The sequence below is a fragment of the Hyperolius riggenbachi genome, chromosome 10 (genome assembly GCF_040937935.1).
Source record: "Hyperolius riggenbachi isolate aHypRig1 chromosome 10, aHypRig1.pri, whole genome shotgun sequence".
NCBI classification, from domain to species: Eukaryota; Metazoa; Chordata; class Amphibia; order Anura; family Hyperoliidae; genus Hyperolius; species Hyperolius riggenbachi.
Genome location: NC_090655.1, coordinates 232,539,649 through 232,555,572, shown reverse-complemented (window position 1 = coordinate 232,555,572; position 15,924 = coordinate 232,539,649). Strand labels below are relative to the sequence as shown.

At 44.1% G+C, this 15,924-nt stretch overlaps 1 protein-coding gene across 1 annotated transcript in view; it reads left to right on the top strand.

Annotated features, from left to right (window-relative positions):
* LOC137536898 (zinc finger protein 585A-like) overlaps positions 1-15,924 on the top strand; it is a 44,381-nt gene that overhangs the window by 18,071 nt on the left and 10,386 nt on the right. The window contains exons 8-10 of the mRNA XM_068259078.1: positions 9,855-9,933; positions 11,549-11,634; positions 15,203-15,344. Coding sequence (XP_068115179.1) covers positions 9,855-9,933; positions 11,549-11,634; positions 15,203-15,344 — 307 coding nt within the window. The remainder of the gene's footprint in view (positions 1-9,854; positions 9,934-11,548; positions 11,635-15,202; positions 15,345-15,924) is intronic.

Here is a 15,924-nt window from a genome sequence, read left to right as displayed (position 1 = left end):
GAACCCTTTCCTAAATAAATGGCTAAAACATTTTTCCTCCATGCGCAGATCATGTCCTCTAGTCCTTTGAGAAGGCCTAGGGACAAAAAGCTCATCCGCCAAGGTATTATATTGCCCTCTGATGTATTTATACATGTTAATTAGATCCCCTCTAAGGCGTCTTTTCTCTAGACTAAATAAACCCAGTTTATCTAACCTTTCTCGATAAGTGAGACCTTCCATCCCACGCATCAATTTTGTTGCTCGTCTCTGCACCTGCTCTAAAACTGCAATATCTTTTTTGTAATGTGGTGCCCAGAACTGAATTCCATATTCCAGATGTGGCCTTACTAGAGAGTTAAACAGGGGCAATATTATGCTAGCATCTCGAGTTTTTATTTCCCTTTTAATGCATCCCAAAACTTTGTTAGCTTTAGCTGCAGCTGCTTGGCATTGAGTACGATTATTTAACTTGTTGTCAATGAGTACTCCTAAGTCCTTCTCCAAGTTTGATGTCCCCAACTGTATCCCATTTATTTTGTATGGTGCTAGACCATTAGTACGTCCAAAATGCATGACCTTACATTTGTCAACATTGAATTTCATCTGCCATGTATGTGCCCATATAGCCATCCTATCCAGATCCTGTTGCAATATGACACTATCTTCCTGAGAGTTAATGATTCTGCACAATTTTGTCTTGTCACTTAAGGCTCGTACACACGTCTGACGTAAGGCAACAACGGGCGGATCGCTCAGAAACAGCCTTATCAGTCCACCGACAGACTGTACACACGCTGTACTGTCTGCAGAAAACCCGCCCAGCGGGAGGTGACGACGGACCCATCGTTGCCTTCCGTCAGATGTGTGTACGAGCCTTAACTGTCCCTCAGAGGGGCTCACAATCTAGTCCCTACCATAGTCATATGTCTATGTATGTATCGTGTAGTGTATTGTATGTATCATAGAGCTTCGCCTGACCATCACCCCCCCCCCCCCCCCATCACCCAGTCCCATGCACGCCTCCGGGACTTCTCAAGAGCTGCTCCAACACTATGGAACTCCCTACCTCCACCCATTAGGGCAACCCCCTCTTTCAACATCTTGAAGAAGGCCCTCAAAACTCACCTTTTCACTCTGGCCTACTACCCCTCACAAGTGCTCTAAACCCACATCTGAACTCTGGTCCCCTACCTTTCGTGTCCTTACCTCTCCCTCTGGATTGTACGCCTTTGGGCAGGGTCCTCCTCCTCCTTTTGTGTCCTACCTGATCATGCACCTCCATTACTGTGAACCCATGCTATGCATCTGAGTGAACCTAACTTGCCTAATCCCCATGCTACCATCCAGTGACTGTCTAAGCATTATCTTGTACTCATACTGTGCTGCATGATCTGGTCTTTCTTGTATTCCTGTATTGTGATTTTGCTGTATGTCACCCCTAAATATTGTCTGTAACCTAAACTAATGTCCAGCGCTGCGTAATATGTTGGTGCTTTATAAATACAATAAATAAATAATAGTATAGGGCCAATTTAGGGGGAAGTCAATTAACTTATCTGTATGTTTTTGGGGTGTGGGAGGAAACCAGAGTGCCCAGAGGAAACCCACGCAGACACGGGGAGAACATACAAACTCCTTGCAGAGGTTGACGTGGCTGGGATTCGAACCCCGGACCCAGCACTGCAAGGCGAGAGCGCTAACCACTACGCCACCGTGCTGCCCATATTCCTAGATCCATAACCAGCTAAATTTGCCCATCAGAATAATACCAAATACAGATTTTCTACCATGTGTTATAAAGATAATAACCTGGCGCAAGTCATGCATACATAAAAGGTTCCACCATTGTCTCAGCAGTGCACTTTTGCACTTTCCATAGTGAATGCCTGGTGTATCTTAAAATCAGCCAAATATGAAATGGATTTTATTTAAACATGTGTGCTCACGGTTGATTACCCCCTATGGAGAGAGGCTGAGCTGAGCTCAGCCAGGTGCCCTATGGCGATCTCTTCCTTTGATATAGGTGGCCTTGTTTTGGTACCCAGCCATTTCCTATTCTTAAAGTGGCCATACATCAGGCGACTTGGTGACTGATCGACCATCCAATTCGATTATTATAATCAGATTGGATGAAAATCAGTGGCACCAAGAGCATGCCCAATCGATGATGCAACCAATTTCGGGCCAAAATTGGTCACATGTATTGATCGGACATGTTGCAAGATGTTACCAGCAGTAATGGTGTGCGATATCAGTACAAGCAACAGAACCCCAGGCGATGTCCCCCCTGTGTACAATGTGCCCCGCGCAGTACACTTTACTTGTCTGTTTCTGCCACGGGCTCCATCCACATACATGCACCCCAGTGCTAGTGTGGTCCGGATCATGAACGATTCAGATCTTTGATCTGGATCTTCTTTGTGAGTCGAATCATCCGGATCATCACAAGGAGTGATTTGGTTCACAGTGAGGAACTGCAGCTTCTGCTGAGCTGTGAAGAGTGGACTCAGGAGTGAGAGAAGCAACTCCTCCCAGCTCACTGAGGGTGAGGGATCAGGTTACAGCAGCATAAGCAGTAGAGGCAGCTCTTTGGTTACATACAAAGTTAATAACTCCTGGTCTCACACGCCCACTATCACTGCTGGCCAGGCCATGTGTCCTCACACAGCCACTATCATTCACACACACACATATATATATATATATGTGTGTATATATATATATATGTGTGTATATATATATACATATATATATATATATACACACAGTGGTGTGAAAAACTATTTGCCCCCTTCCTGATTTCTTATTCTTTTGCATGTTTGTCACACTTAAATGTTTCTGCTCATCAAAAAACGTTAACTATTAGTCAGAGTTAACATAACTGAACACAAAATGCAGTTTTGAATGATGGTTTTTATTATTTAGTGAGAAAAAAACCCACAAAACCTACATGGCCCTGTGTGAAAAATAAATTGCCCCCTGAACCTAATAACTGGTTGGGCCACCCTTAGCAGCAATAACTGCAATCAAGCGTTTGCGATAACTTGCAATGAGTCTTTTACAGCGCTCTGGAAGAATTTTGGCCCACTCATCTTTGCAGAATTGTTGTAATTCAGCTTTATTTGAGGGTTTTCTAGCATGAACCGCCTTTTTAAGGTCATGCCACAACATCTCAATAGGTTTTAGGTCAGGACTTTGACTAGGCCACTCCAAAGTCTTCATATTGTTTTTCTTCAGCCATTCAGAGGCGGATTTGCTGGTGTGTTTTGGGTCATTGTCCTGCTGCAGCACCCAAGATCGCTTCAGCTTGAGTTGACGAACAGATGGCCGGACATTCTCCTTTAGGATTTTTTGGTAGACAGTAGAATTCATGGTTCCATCTATCACAGCAAGCAACAAAACAACCCCAGACGATCACACTACCACCACCATATTTTACTGTTGGTATGATGTTCTTTTGCTGAAATGCTGTGTTACTTCTACGCCAGATGTAACGGGACACGCACCTTCCAAAAAGTTAAACTTTTGTCTCCTCGGTCCACAAGGTATTTTCCCAAAAGCCTTGGCAATCATTGAGATGTTTTTTAGCAAAATTGAGACGAGCCTTAATGTTCTTTTTGCTTAAAAGTGGTTTGCGCCTTGGATATCTGCCATGCAGGCCGTTTTTGCCCAGTCTCTTTCTTATGGTGGAGTCGTGAACACTGACCTTAATTGAGGCAAGTGAGGCCTGCAGTTCTTTAGATGTTGTCCTGGGGTCTTTTGTGGCCTCTCGGATGAGTTTTCTCTGCGTTCTTGGGGTAATTTTGGTCGGCCGGCCACTCCTGGGAAGTTTCTTCACTGTTCCATGTTTTTGCCATTTGTGGATAATGGCTCTCACTGTGGTTCGCTGGAGTCCCAAAGCTTTAGAAATGGCTTTATAACCTTTACCAGACTGATAGATCTCAATTACAGTACTTTTGTTCTCATTTGTTCCTGAATTTCTTTGGATCTTGGCATGATGTCTAGCTTTTGAGGTGCTTTTGGTCTACTTCTCTGTGTCAGATAGCTCCTATTTAAGTGATTTCTTGATTGAAACAGGTGTGGCAGTATTCAGGCCTGGGGGTGACTACAGAAATTGAACTCAGGTGTGATAAACCACAGTTAAGTTATTTTTTAACAAGGGGGGCAATCACTTTTTCACACAGGGCCATGTAGATTTTAAGTTTGTTTTTCTCACTAAATAATAAAAATTATCATTTAAAACTGCATTTTGTGTTCAATTATGTTATCTTTGACTAATAGTTAACGTTTTTTGATGAGCAGAAACATTTAAGTGTGACAAACATGCAAAAGAATAAGAAATCAGGAAGGGGGCAAATAGTTTTTCACACCACTGTATATACACACACATATATGGTTTGGCATACTGGGAGCTGTAGTCCCCCCCCCCCCCCCCCCATAGACACACACATACAGTGGGTTGCAAAAGTATTCAGCCCCCTTGAAGTTTTCCACATTTTGGCATATTACTGCCACAAACATGAATCAATTTTATTGGAATTCCACATAAAAGACCAATACAAAGTGGTGTACATGTGAGAAGTGGAACGAAAATCATACATGATTCCAAACATTTTTTACAAATAAATAACTGCAAAGTGGGGTGTGCATAATTATTCGGCCTCCTTTGATCAGAGTGCAGTCAGTTGCCTATAGACATTGCCTGATGAGTGCTAATGACTAAATAGAGTGCACCTGTGTGTAATCTAATGTCAGTACAAATACAGCTGCTCTGTGAGGGCCTCAGAGGTTGTCTAAGAGAATATTGGGAGCAACAACACCGTGAAGTCCAAAGAACACACCAGACAGGTCAGGGATCAAGTTATTGAGAAATTTAAAGCAGGCTTAGGCTACAAAAAGATTTCCAAAACCTCCTCTCCCTCTCGGTGTCCAGCGATGAAGGAGCCAACCTTGCCAGGTCAGCTTCTGTGCGCTCCACGGCGGGGGGTCATGTGGTGTAGGGACATCATCGGGTCTCTACTGCGCAAGGGTAGAACTACTGCGCTTGCACAGTAGAGACCAGATGACGTCACTTACACCACGTGACCCGCACCATGGAGTGCACATGAAGCCGACCCGGAAACCGACCTGGCGAGGTCGGCTTCTTCATCGCTGGACGCCGGGAGGGAGAGCAGCTGCGGCGAGGGCACCGATCGACTACCAGGAGCTGGAAGAAGCCCCAGGTAAGTGCAGTTTGTTTTTTATAGTCTGCGCAGATCTTCCCTTTAACTCTGAAGGGGATAAGGCCCCTTGCTTGCTAAACCTTTCTTTTTAGGTGGGGAAAGGTTATCTTATCATCCTGCAGGAGTCTACATATCATGTCTTAAAACAGAACTAAAGGTAAAATATATCACTGAAGTTGACACATAGCTTGCTATACTAGCAGCCAGGTTTGAACAGAATGTACAGTGCAGGAAAAGTCCTGTCCTGCTAGTCATTTCACCCCCAGTCTACTTCCCTAGTAAAATGATTCAAAGATTCGGATCAAAGATCCGGATCTTTTCAATGATCCGATTCGAATGACCCGAATCCTTGAAAAGATCCAGACTTCCTATCTCTACACCCGACGTGGTTGCCGACGCATATGTGACATCACACACGTGCCCTCCTATACGGCAGCAAACATGCGGGGCGCGTGTGAGCTAATTATTATTGCCATCCTCTACTAATCAGTCACATCCGGTTTGAGACATTCAATACACAGGTTTTAGTTTTGAGTAGGGTTTTGGGAGCTTATTAGCCTCCAGCAGTTATATCCACTCACTGTCTGAACTGGAGAGACTTCTCCACAGTTCCTGTCCTGGTACCCCTTATGTGAGGTTAGAGTGTCACCGGGAAGGATGCGACTGGCAGCAGTGTGATGTGACAGAAGGTTCCACCTCTTCTGTGAAAAGAAGAAATGATCGCTAAATAAAAAAATCAGAAGACTTAACTCCTACTCTAACTCTACAAGGGAAAACATTGCAACAGCAATATACAAAAGGAAAATGAAACACCCCATTGCCGTCTTTTTGTCACCGTAAAACTTTATTTTCACAGCAGTGGGTAAAAATATGTGAAATGAACCCCAGAAAAAATAAAGAGTGTTTGATTTTGACCTGGGTTCGATTCCTGGCCAATGTATGTATGAGCTTGCTTTTGACATCCTACAAATCCCTAAGCAAGCTCATTTTTCTCTTGGGTATATCACAATGGTACATGCTAGGCTGGCTTCAGCATGTAGTGTTGGTGGTATAGTGTGAGCATAGCTGCCTTCCAAGCAGTTGACCTGGGTTAAATTCCTGGCCGATGTATGTGAGCTAGGAGAAGGAGGTTTTTTTCTGCCAGATGATCCTTAATCCTGTTGTTTAAACTTCTTCTAGGGGCTTTCTTGTGATTGGCGAACAAAATTCTGCATTCCGCCGGAACTACGCATCGTTCCGCGGAAATTCGGCCACAGCGCTATAGCAAATCCGTTCTGTCGAATCACCAAATTCCGGGCCGGAATCGCGGAAAACTTAATTCCGCGGAATGCGGTGAGCATCCCTAGGTACTGTGAGTGTGGGTCCCCTTTAAAGTGTACCTAAAGTGAACATAAGGAAAAGAGTTGACCAGCCCCCTGCAGCTGTTTAGTGCCCGCGTTGTGTCAAACTGATCCTCCGGTCCCCTGCCGCAGCTAAGTTTCGTTTCTGGTGGCTGGCCACTGCGCAGCCCTGGCTGTTCACATGCTCGTATGGGTTCACGTTGACGAGAACGTCCTGCGAAGGTGCAGTATGAGGTTCAGTATGAGGCTGCTCATACATCGCAGACTAATTCCCGATCGAGTTCAGGCTGAAACCGATCAGGAATCCGCTTTGTGACGCCGCATCCACTGCCGCTCTGGCCCAACGCTGTCCCCCTAATGTTCAATGTGCCCCCCCCCCCGGTGCTTTACCTGTCCGTGTCCGCCACTGGCTCCAGGCTACATTCATACACGTGCACCCACATGGTTGCCAGAGTAACGTGGTCATGAGTGTGACGCCACACATACGCCCAAGTGCATGCTGGCAACCACATGGGGCATGTGTACGGATGGAGGACGGAGCTAGAGGTGGGCACGGACAGGTAAATATAGTGCAGTGGGCATGGGGGGTGTTGGTTTGGACATTCACATTTGACATTGGCGACGGACAGCACCGGGAGTTTTGCTGCATTAGTAGCTCATCCCGATATCGCTCTCCATTACCACTGCGCATCTGACCATCTTGCAGCTTGTCCGACCGACGTACTCAGCTTGAAATTGCTGGCATCGTCAATCAGGCATTAACTTGGAGGCTCTGATTTTAATCCAATTCGATAATAATTATCAAATTGGGTGGTCGATCAGCCGCCAAGTTGATAGATGTATGGCCACCTTTATCTTAGGTACACACAACGAAATTTACTGTCAGATTGATTATTTTCAACATGTCCAATCTGATCTCTGATCGTTTTCCGAGTGATTATCCATTCACTTCTATGGATAATCGATCGTAAATCAGATCAGACATGTTGGAAATAATCGGTCTGACAGTAAATCTGCCAGAAAATCTCATCCTGAGTACCTAGCATTAGAAGCAGAGGCTCAGCATGACAGCAGGCAATGTGCATTGTTTAAAAGGAAATAATTATTGCAGTCCTGATAGCCCTCTCAGATTAGTTGTCCTTTGTTCAGTCTGTGACAAGCCATTTCCACTTTTAGACCACGCCCTCAGGTCACACCCACAAGCTGGTATTTTTTCACCCAAAAGCAACCCTACTTATGCCTGCAGATGATTATTTATATATCAGCCCTGTGCCCATACGGATAATCATTTGCTAGTAAAGAATAGGATTATTATTATTATAGTATTACATTACAGAGCTACAATATACACTGTACCACAGTTTTCACATTTTCCAGACCTAACATACAGGACAAGGCGGAGCTACTGACAGGACGTGTCTGGTTAGAGGTGAAGTGACAGGAAGTTGCAGGGTAGGGGGGAAGGGACAGGAAGTAGAGAGGAGACATTGCTGAGACTGGAAGTAGCATCGGCAGCAGAGCAGATCAGGTAATAATGTTATTTGCTGATCCCTATTGCTGGGACTAGAAGTGCAGAACTAGAGAGAGGTATCAGTCGGATATGCTGGGATTTGTAGTTCCACAGACGTGGGAGAGAGTGACTAGAGGGTACCACGACCAGATATTTCTATAGAAAACTTAGTTCACCTTATTAGCACAAGAGTACAAAAATCAATCCTTTTCATATAGATCCCATCCAAACTGTAAATAGCATAGCATCAGAGGCTATATATGGGACAAAGCTCATCTCACTCTGTTCAGTTATAGATCTGCAGGGAGGTGAAAGGTATTTTGCCATGTTGCCCTACCTGGTCTACTGTCATGTAGCCTATTTATATTACTCATTGTCAGGTAGTGCCTTAGATCTTGTAAATGTATTTTTTCAGTGTAATTTACAAACATTTGGAGCTTTGAGATGGGGCTCTATGTTATGATAATTTCTTTATGCACTTTAGTGGGCAGCTTGTTGAAGATAGGGCTGGAACTATTCTTACTGCCAGATATTTACAGCGTATTGCTTATTATTATTACCTTTTATTAGTTGTAAATGCATCTGGTTGGTTTAGTTGCTCTGCTTTCTATAATAAATATAATACAGGTGGGTGTTAGGGTAAAGCATGGGTGTGAAGGTGATGCTGTATAGGACAAGTTAGCAGGGCAGTGATATGTATACAGCCACAGGGAAGGGTAGACACATTGGGTGTAGGATGTGTAACAACAATTTGGTGATATAGTATAGAAAAGGTCAGCAGTTAATGGGAGGAGAGGTAAGAAGTGAATAGGTGGAGTTCAGGAGAGTTGAGCACTCTAGATTAAAGTTGGTGCACACACAAGTGACATTGCTAAAATGACATGACCAAGCAAAAAGAAACAAGAAGTAGTTTAAATGACATTGTTCTTACACACCAATATTCCAATTATTATGTTGTTGGAATGCTACACATGCAAGTGGAAGGGACATTTCACACGACAAGCGCACATGCTCTGGAATGACTTTGTTTGAATGACATTGTACACAGTGGCCGACATTAGATAACTGCCCGATAGTTGTCTGAATTGAACTCCCAGTCAGATCGGGCAATATACTTTATCAGTCGCTAATAATTGTTGTTTAACTCTATTTGGCTACATATTGTATAATGATTGCCATCCAGTATGGCGATATCTGTCATTCTTCAAACATTTCACACGCCTTTTATCTAACATGTGAACAAGGCTTGAGACACAGTGGCTGGGAGAACAGGCAAGATGTGGGAAGGTGAGGGTCTGGAGAGGTGACATGGGGGACGCAGTAACTGGCAGGAGAGGTGAGTGTGAGTTAAAGGTGATATGGGAAAGGGGGAGCACAGTGGCTGGGAGGATCAGAAGAGGTGACATGAGGGTGAAGAGAGGTGGCATGATAACCTCCACTTCCTGCTGACCTGGCTGAGAGGAGGACACACCTTGCCCAGCGGAGGAGGTGAGAGAAGCATTACTTCAGAAGTGCATATACTCTGCTATATATATAATGGGCACAGGGAGAGTACAGGATAAGGGAACAATAACGCCACCAGGGAAGCCTTATGGTGCAGGGAGAGGAAAACTGTAGACCACCATCGTAGCTATATTTGGTAAAAGTGAGAAGATGTTAAGAGCTGTTTACAAGATGATAGAATTTGTTATGGGAGAGGTCAGCAGCGCTGGGAATTATGGGACATAGTCTATGTGTGTGTGTGTACAGTATGTATCAGGTTCCTATAAGATGTCTGAATGCCCCTGTTTCTCCATGCAGGAGTGGCTGTATCTAGAAGGACAAAAGGATCTCTACAAGAATCTCATGATGGAAGATCAACCGCCCCTCTCACCATCAGGTAAGAGAAGACATGAATTTTTTGTAAAGGAGACGGAAGTATGGAGGGTCTACCTAGATCACATGTGTCAAACTCCAGGCCTGGAGGGCCAGATCCATGCCAGTGTTTAGGATGGACTGAAAAAGATAGGAATGTGTTCTACCTGATGGACCACATCTTTCCCAATTCACACCCATCAATTCATTTGAGCTGTGTCAAAAATGTGTGAGGACCTCGGCCCTCGTAGGACTGGTTTGACATCCCTGACCTAGATGCTCCCCAAACATATAGTAACAACGTATTCAATCAGTGTAGAATGTACTCTAGCTTTTGTTACTTACCTATTAACGACCGACCTATTGATCTCATTAACAAGGGTAGGTTTATTTACAAATCAATGTAAAAGTTATGGCATATTAAATAGAACTTGAGATGAAGCCATCTCAGGTTCCATCCTTACCTGGTGCTTCCTTAAAGTGGACTTAAATTAAAAATACAAGATATCAGAAATAAAATCTATTTTCTAATTTATAATAATAAATAGCAGCATTTTTTCAGCTGCATGATGACAAATATAAAATATTTTACATTTATTGGAGAAACCCCTCTCTTCCTTTCATATTGCCGGGACAGAGTCCGGCAAATTGGTGGAGTAGATGGTGTCCAGCAAGGAATTGCTAATGGCTGCCACCTGCATAACCCTAGTTATGAAAAGAGAAGGGTGAAAAGCATGCACTGAAATGCACTGAAATGCGCATAGGCTTGAAGGAGTGTTTATTTATCTTTTTATGTGTCAGAGTAGTGCAACTAAATATTTTGAATTAAAAAAATGTTTGGTTTGGGTCCGCTTTAAGCCACCTTGAGATTCCTTATTCCCTCACTGTGTCCCCGGGTGGCTCCTGTCACACACAATACTGTAGTGTCCAAAAGCCTGGCTGAGTCATACTTCGTTGCGCATGTGCGGCCCGGCCAGGCAAGCTCCCAGCCCTGGGAGCTTTCAGCGCCTGTGCAGTGGTACTGCAGCCTCAAGGAGGGGCCTAAGGAAGCCCCAGTTAAGTAGGGTACCTGAGATGGCTTTCATTTCAGGTACACTTTAAGTGCTAGCTAAGGGAATGGGGAGGTATCCTATCTACTCTATCTCATTATACGCACATGCTCGGGCCCTTCTCCTTTCATGTCTCATCCTTCTGATCCAGGGATCCCAATGTAGCTCCTCCTGATGTATAAGGTGAAGAAGACCCCTCTTCCATGGCATCCAGCAAGTGGCTATGTACTTAACAGTTGGGGATGGATGTTAGCTGAATAGTTTATCTGTGGCAAGAATAGTCATTGTACACAACATATTAACAGATTCCTATGACCTCTCCAAACCTATTGTGGTAGACCATCTTTGAAGTCAGATCCTAGGGCTATCCCTAGAGCTGGGCATCAGCTCAATCACCAGTAGATGTCAGGTTTGAAGACTGGTGTATTGTTCTCAGCTGTTTATTTACATGCATATAAAGTTATTCCTTGAAAATTGCTTTGTAACCTAGAAATGTCCAGGCCCGCTTTTCCATTAAGACACACCTGAAATAATGGAGTAAAATCCAATATCTGTATAAACTGCGACAGTCAGTCTATGTGTTTTCTACAGATGGATCCAATGACATAAACACATCAGAGAGATGTACAGGTCCTCTTAATTCTCAGGAAGAACACACCGTTCCTGAACATTCTCAGGTAAGTGGAATTGAGAGTATCACAGTCTGAAAAAAAATCACTTCTCATAGGTTATATGATCTGTCCATAGCTGGCCATACACTATTCAACTAGCCTAGGCTATGATGTCACACAGCCTTCTGCCCTAAAGCACTGTGGGAGACCAGGTGGTGTTCCTGCTTCCTTCACAACAAACAAAAAATCCCATAGTGATGCACCTCGCCAGCAGTAAAGATGGCGGCATCTTTACTGCTGGCGAGGTGCATCACTGTTTTTCGTGAAAGCACAGTTCAGAGGATGGGTGGCGGCACCCATCCTCTGAACTGTGCTTTCACGAAAAACAGAAATTTCTATTGATATTAGGATCAGTTATATTATGACGGACTAAAGACCATAATTGTGGTTCAGTCTTACAATTGATTTTAGTCCTTCATATCGATCTAATATCAAATGTTTAAATCCACTTCATTGTACGATCGATCAGACAGTTTGTCCATTTGAATGTCTAACTGACAAAAAAATTGCACAGAGTATGGCTACCTTTTTAGCTTATTATCTATCTATCATACAGTGGTTTGCAAAAGTTTTAGCCCCCTTGAAGTTTTCCATATTTTGTCATATTGGGATTCCACGTTAAAGACCAATACAAAGTGGTGTACACGTGAGAAGTGGAACGAAAATCATACATGATTCCAAACATTTTTTACAAATAACTGCAAAGTGGGGTGTGCGTATTTATTCAGCCCACTTTGGTCTGAGTGCAGTCAGTTGCCCATAGACATTGCCAGATGAGTGCTAATGACTAAATAGAGTGCACCTGTGTGTAATCTAATGTCAGTACAAATACAGCTGCTCTGTGACTGCCTCAGAGGTTGTCTAAGAGAATATTGGGAGCAACAACACCATGAAGTCCAAAGAACACACCAGACAGGTCAGGGGTAAAGTTATTGAGAAATTTAAAGCAGGCTTGGGCTACAAAAAAAGATTTTCAAAGCCTTGAACATCCCATGGAGCACTGTTCAAGCGATCATTCAGAAATGGAAGGAGTATGGCACAACTGTAAACCTACCAAGGCAAGGCCGCCCACCTAAACTCTCAGGCCAAACAAGGAGAGCGCTGATCAGAAATGCAGTCAAGAGGCCCATGGTGACTCTAGACGAGCTGCAGAGATCTACAGCTCAGGTGGGGGAATCTGTCCATAGGACAACTATTAGTTGTGCACTGCACAAAGTTGGCTCTTATGGAAGAGTGACAAGAAGAAAGCCATTGTTAACAGAAAAGCATAAGAAGTCCCGTTTGCAGTTTGCCACAAGCCATGTGGGGAACACAGCAAACATGTGGAAGAAGGTGCTCTGGTCGGATGAGACCAAAATGGAACTTTTTGGCCAAAATGCAAAACGCTATGTGTGGTGGAAAACTAACACTGCACATCACTCAGAACACACCATCCTGACTGTCAAATATGGTGGTGGTAGCATCAGGCTCTGGGGGTGCTTCTCTTTAGCAGGGACAGGGAAGCTGGTCAAAGTTGATAGGAAGATGGATGGAGCCAAATACAGGGCAATCTTGGAGCAAAACCTCTTGGAGTCTGCAAAAAACTTGAGACTGGAGAAGAGGTTCACCTTCCAGCAGGACAACGATCCTAAACATAAAGCCAGGGCAACAATGGAATGGTTTAAAACAAAACATATCCATATCTTAGAATGGCCCAGTCAAAGTCCAGATCTAAATCCAAGCCAAACAAGCAAACATGTGGAAGCAGGTGCTCTGGTCAGATGAGACCAAAATGGAACTTTTTGGCAAAAATGCAAAACGCTATGTGTGGTGGAAAACTAACACTGCATATCACTCTGAACACACCATCCCCACTGTCAAATATGGTGGTGGCAGCATCATGCTCTGGGGGTACTTCTCTTCAGCAGGGACAGGGAAGCTGGTCAGAGTTGATGAGAAGATGGATCGAGCCAAATACAGGGCAATCTTGGAAGAAAACCTCTTGGAGTCTGCAAAAGATTTGAGACTGGGGCGGAGGTTCATCTTTCAGCAGGACAACGACCCTAAACATAAAGCCAGGGCAACAATGGAATGGTTTATAACAAAACATATCCATGTGTTATAATGGCCCAGTCAAAGTCCAGATCCAATCGAGAATCTGTGGCAAGATCTGAAAACTGCTGTTCACAAACGCTGTCCATCTAATCTGACTGAGCTGGAGCTGTTTTGCAAAGAAGAATGGGCAAGGATTTCAATCTCTAGCTGTGCCAAGCTGGTAGAGACATACCCTAAAAGATTGGCAAGTGTAATTGCAGCAAAAGGTGGTGCTACAAAGTATTGATTCAGGGAGCTGAATAATTACGCACACCCCACTTTGCAGTTATTATTTTTTTTTTAATGTTTGGAATCAAGTATGTTTTCTTCCACTTCTCATTTGTACACTGCTTTGTATTGGTCTTTCACGTGGAATTCCAATAAAATTGGTTCATGTTTGTGGCAGTATATGTGACAAAATGTGGAAAACTTCAAGGGGGGCAAATACTTTTGCAAACCAATACACACACACACACACACACACACACACACACACACACACACACACACACACACACACACACACACACACACACACACACACACACACACACACACACACACACACACACACACACACACACACACACACACACACACACACACTATATCTTGTCCCTGGTTGGCTAATCAATATGATGTCATAAGGGGCTCCTCCTTGTCTGTGGTTGGAGAAGGAGTTATGCTGGGCATACACGGTTCGTTTATGCGCCGGTATTGAGCCAGCTCCTCGATGCCGGCGCGTCACCGCTCGTCCGTGTGTGCGCGCAGATCGATTTCCACTCGTCCCCACAGGTGCTTCTTATCAGCGCTTTGTTTTTTTTCTATTGTCCGCCCGCGGGGATCGAGCGTGGTATCGATCCGCCGCGGTGATCGAACAGGTTGGATCTTATCAATCGAGCTATCAGTGGTTCAATTGATAAGAACTATCTAACCATGTATGCCCAGCATTACACACAAATTGGAGCCCCCCCCCCCCCCCACACACACATAAAACAGAGCAAGCCTCTTTGTAAACAGAAGGTGGCAGCCACTAGCAGAGAGCTCAGGTACAGCTAAAGCACACTATTACACAGAGCACAGAAACCCTGAATGTAAGCATGCCGTAACCAACATCACCAGGCTACAATGCCCACACACTAGAGGAACTGTCATGACATTTAGTAGAGTGTTGGACATTATTCAGAATACCCATTCTTACATTACTTATTCTGGGTTCAGCATCAGAAACACTTTCTATATCTATATTTTGCTGTATATTGGTATAACCCCGCCCTTCCAGTGATGTTTAGCCTAGACTATGATGCCAAAGCACTGTGGGAGACCAGGTGGTGTTCCTGTTTCCTTCACAACAAACAAACATCCCCCAGTGATGCACCTTGCCAGCAGTAAAGATGCCGCCACCCATCCTCTGACATGTGCTTTCCCCAACATCAGGAATTGGATAGTGCTCTGATCTTACAGACAGTATTGTTTGATATTGTAATTTTTGTGATTTTAGTGTGAAGAATATCCTTATTTGAAAATTAAGATTAAAGAGGAAGAAGAAGAGATATATGTGGATAATGATCAGCAGTCTATGGAGGATGGTGTCGTGATCAGGACAATTAAAGAGGAGGAATGCAATTCAGACATCCACACAGGTGAGAAATGAGCACTACATGGACCACTGGTTTACACAGTTATTTTATTTCCTCGAGTAGATTAAAGGGGTCAGACAGCTAGAAGGTTTCCCCATCATTAACCACTTGAGGACCACAGTGGTAAACCCCCCTAAAGACCAGGCACATTTTAACTAAAATGGCCACTGCAGCTTTAAGGCCAAGCTGCAGGACTGAACAACACAGCACACAAGTGATTTTCCCCCACCTTTCCCCCCCACCAACAGAGCTCTCTGTTGCTGGGGTCTGATCGCCCCCAAGTTGTTTGTTTTTGTATAAATATTTATCTGCGTTTTTTTTTTTTGTTGTTTTTTTTTTAACAAAATATACTTTTTTTTTTTTTTTTTTATTCCCTCCCTCCCTGCACCCAGCCAATCATGCTAACGGCTGTCATAGGGTTCTGCCTATGAGAGCTGATCGCTCTCTTGTCCCCCAGGGGGACAGCCGTGTCACACGGCTTTCCCCAGTACAGCACTGCTGCTAATCGCAGCGCTGTACTATGTAAATAGACGGCGATTACGCCGTCTAACAGTCGAAGAGGGGGCGGAGCTCCGCCCCCGAG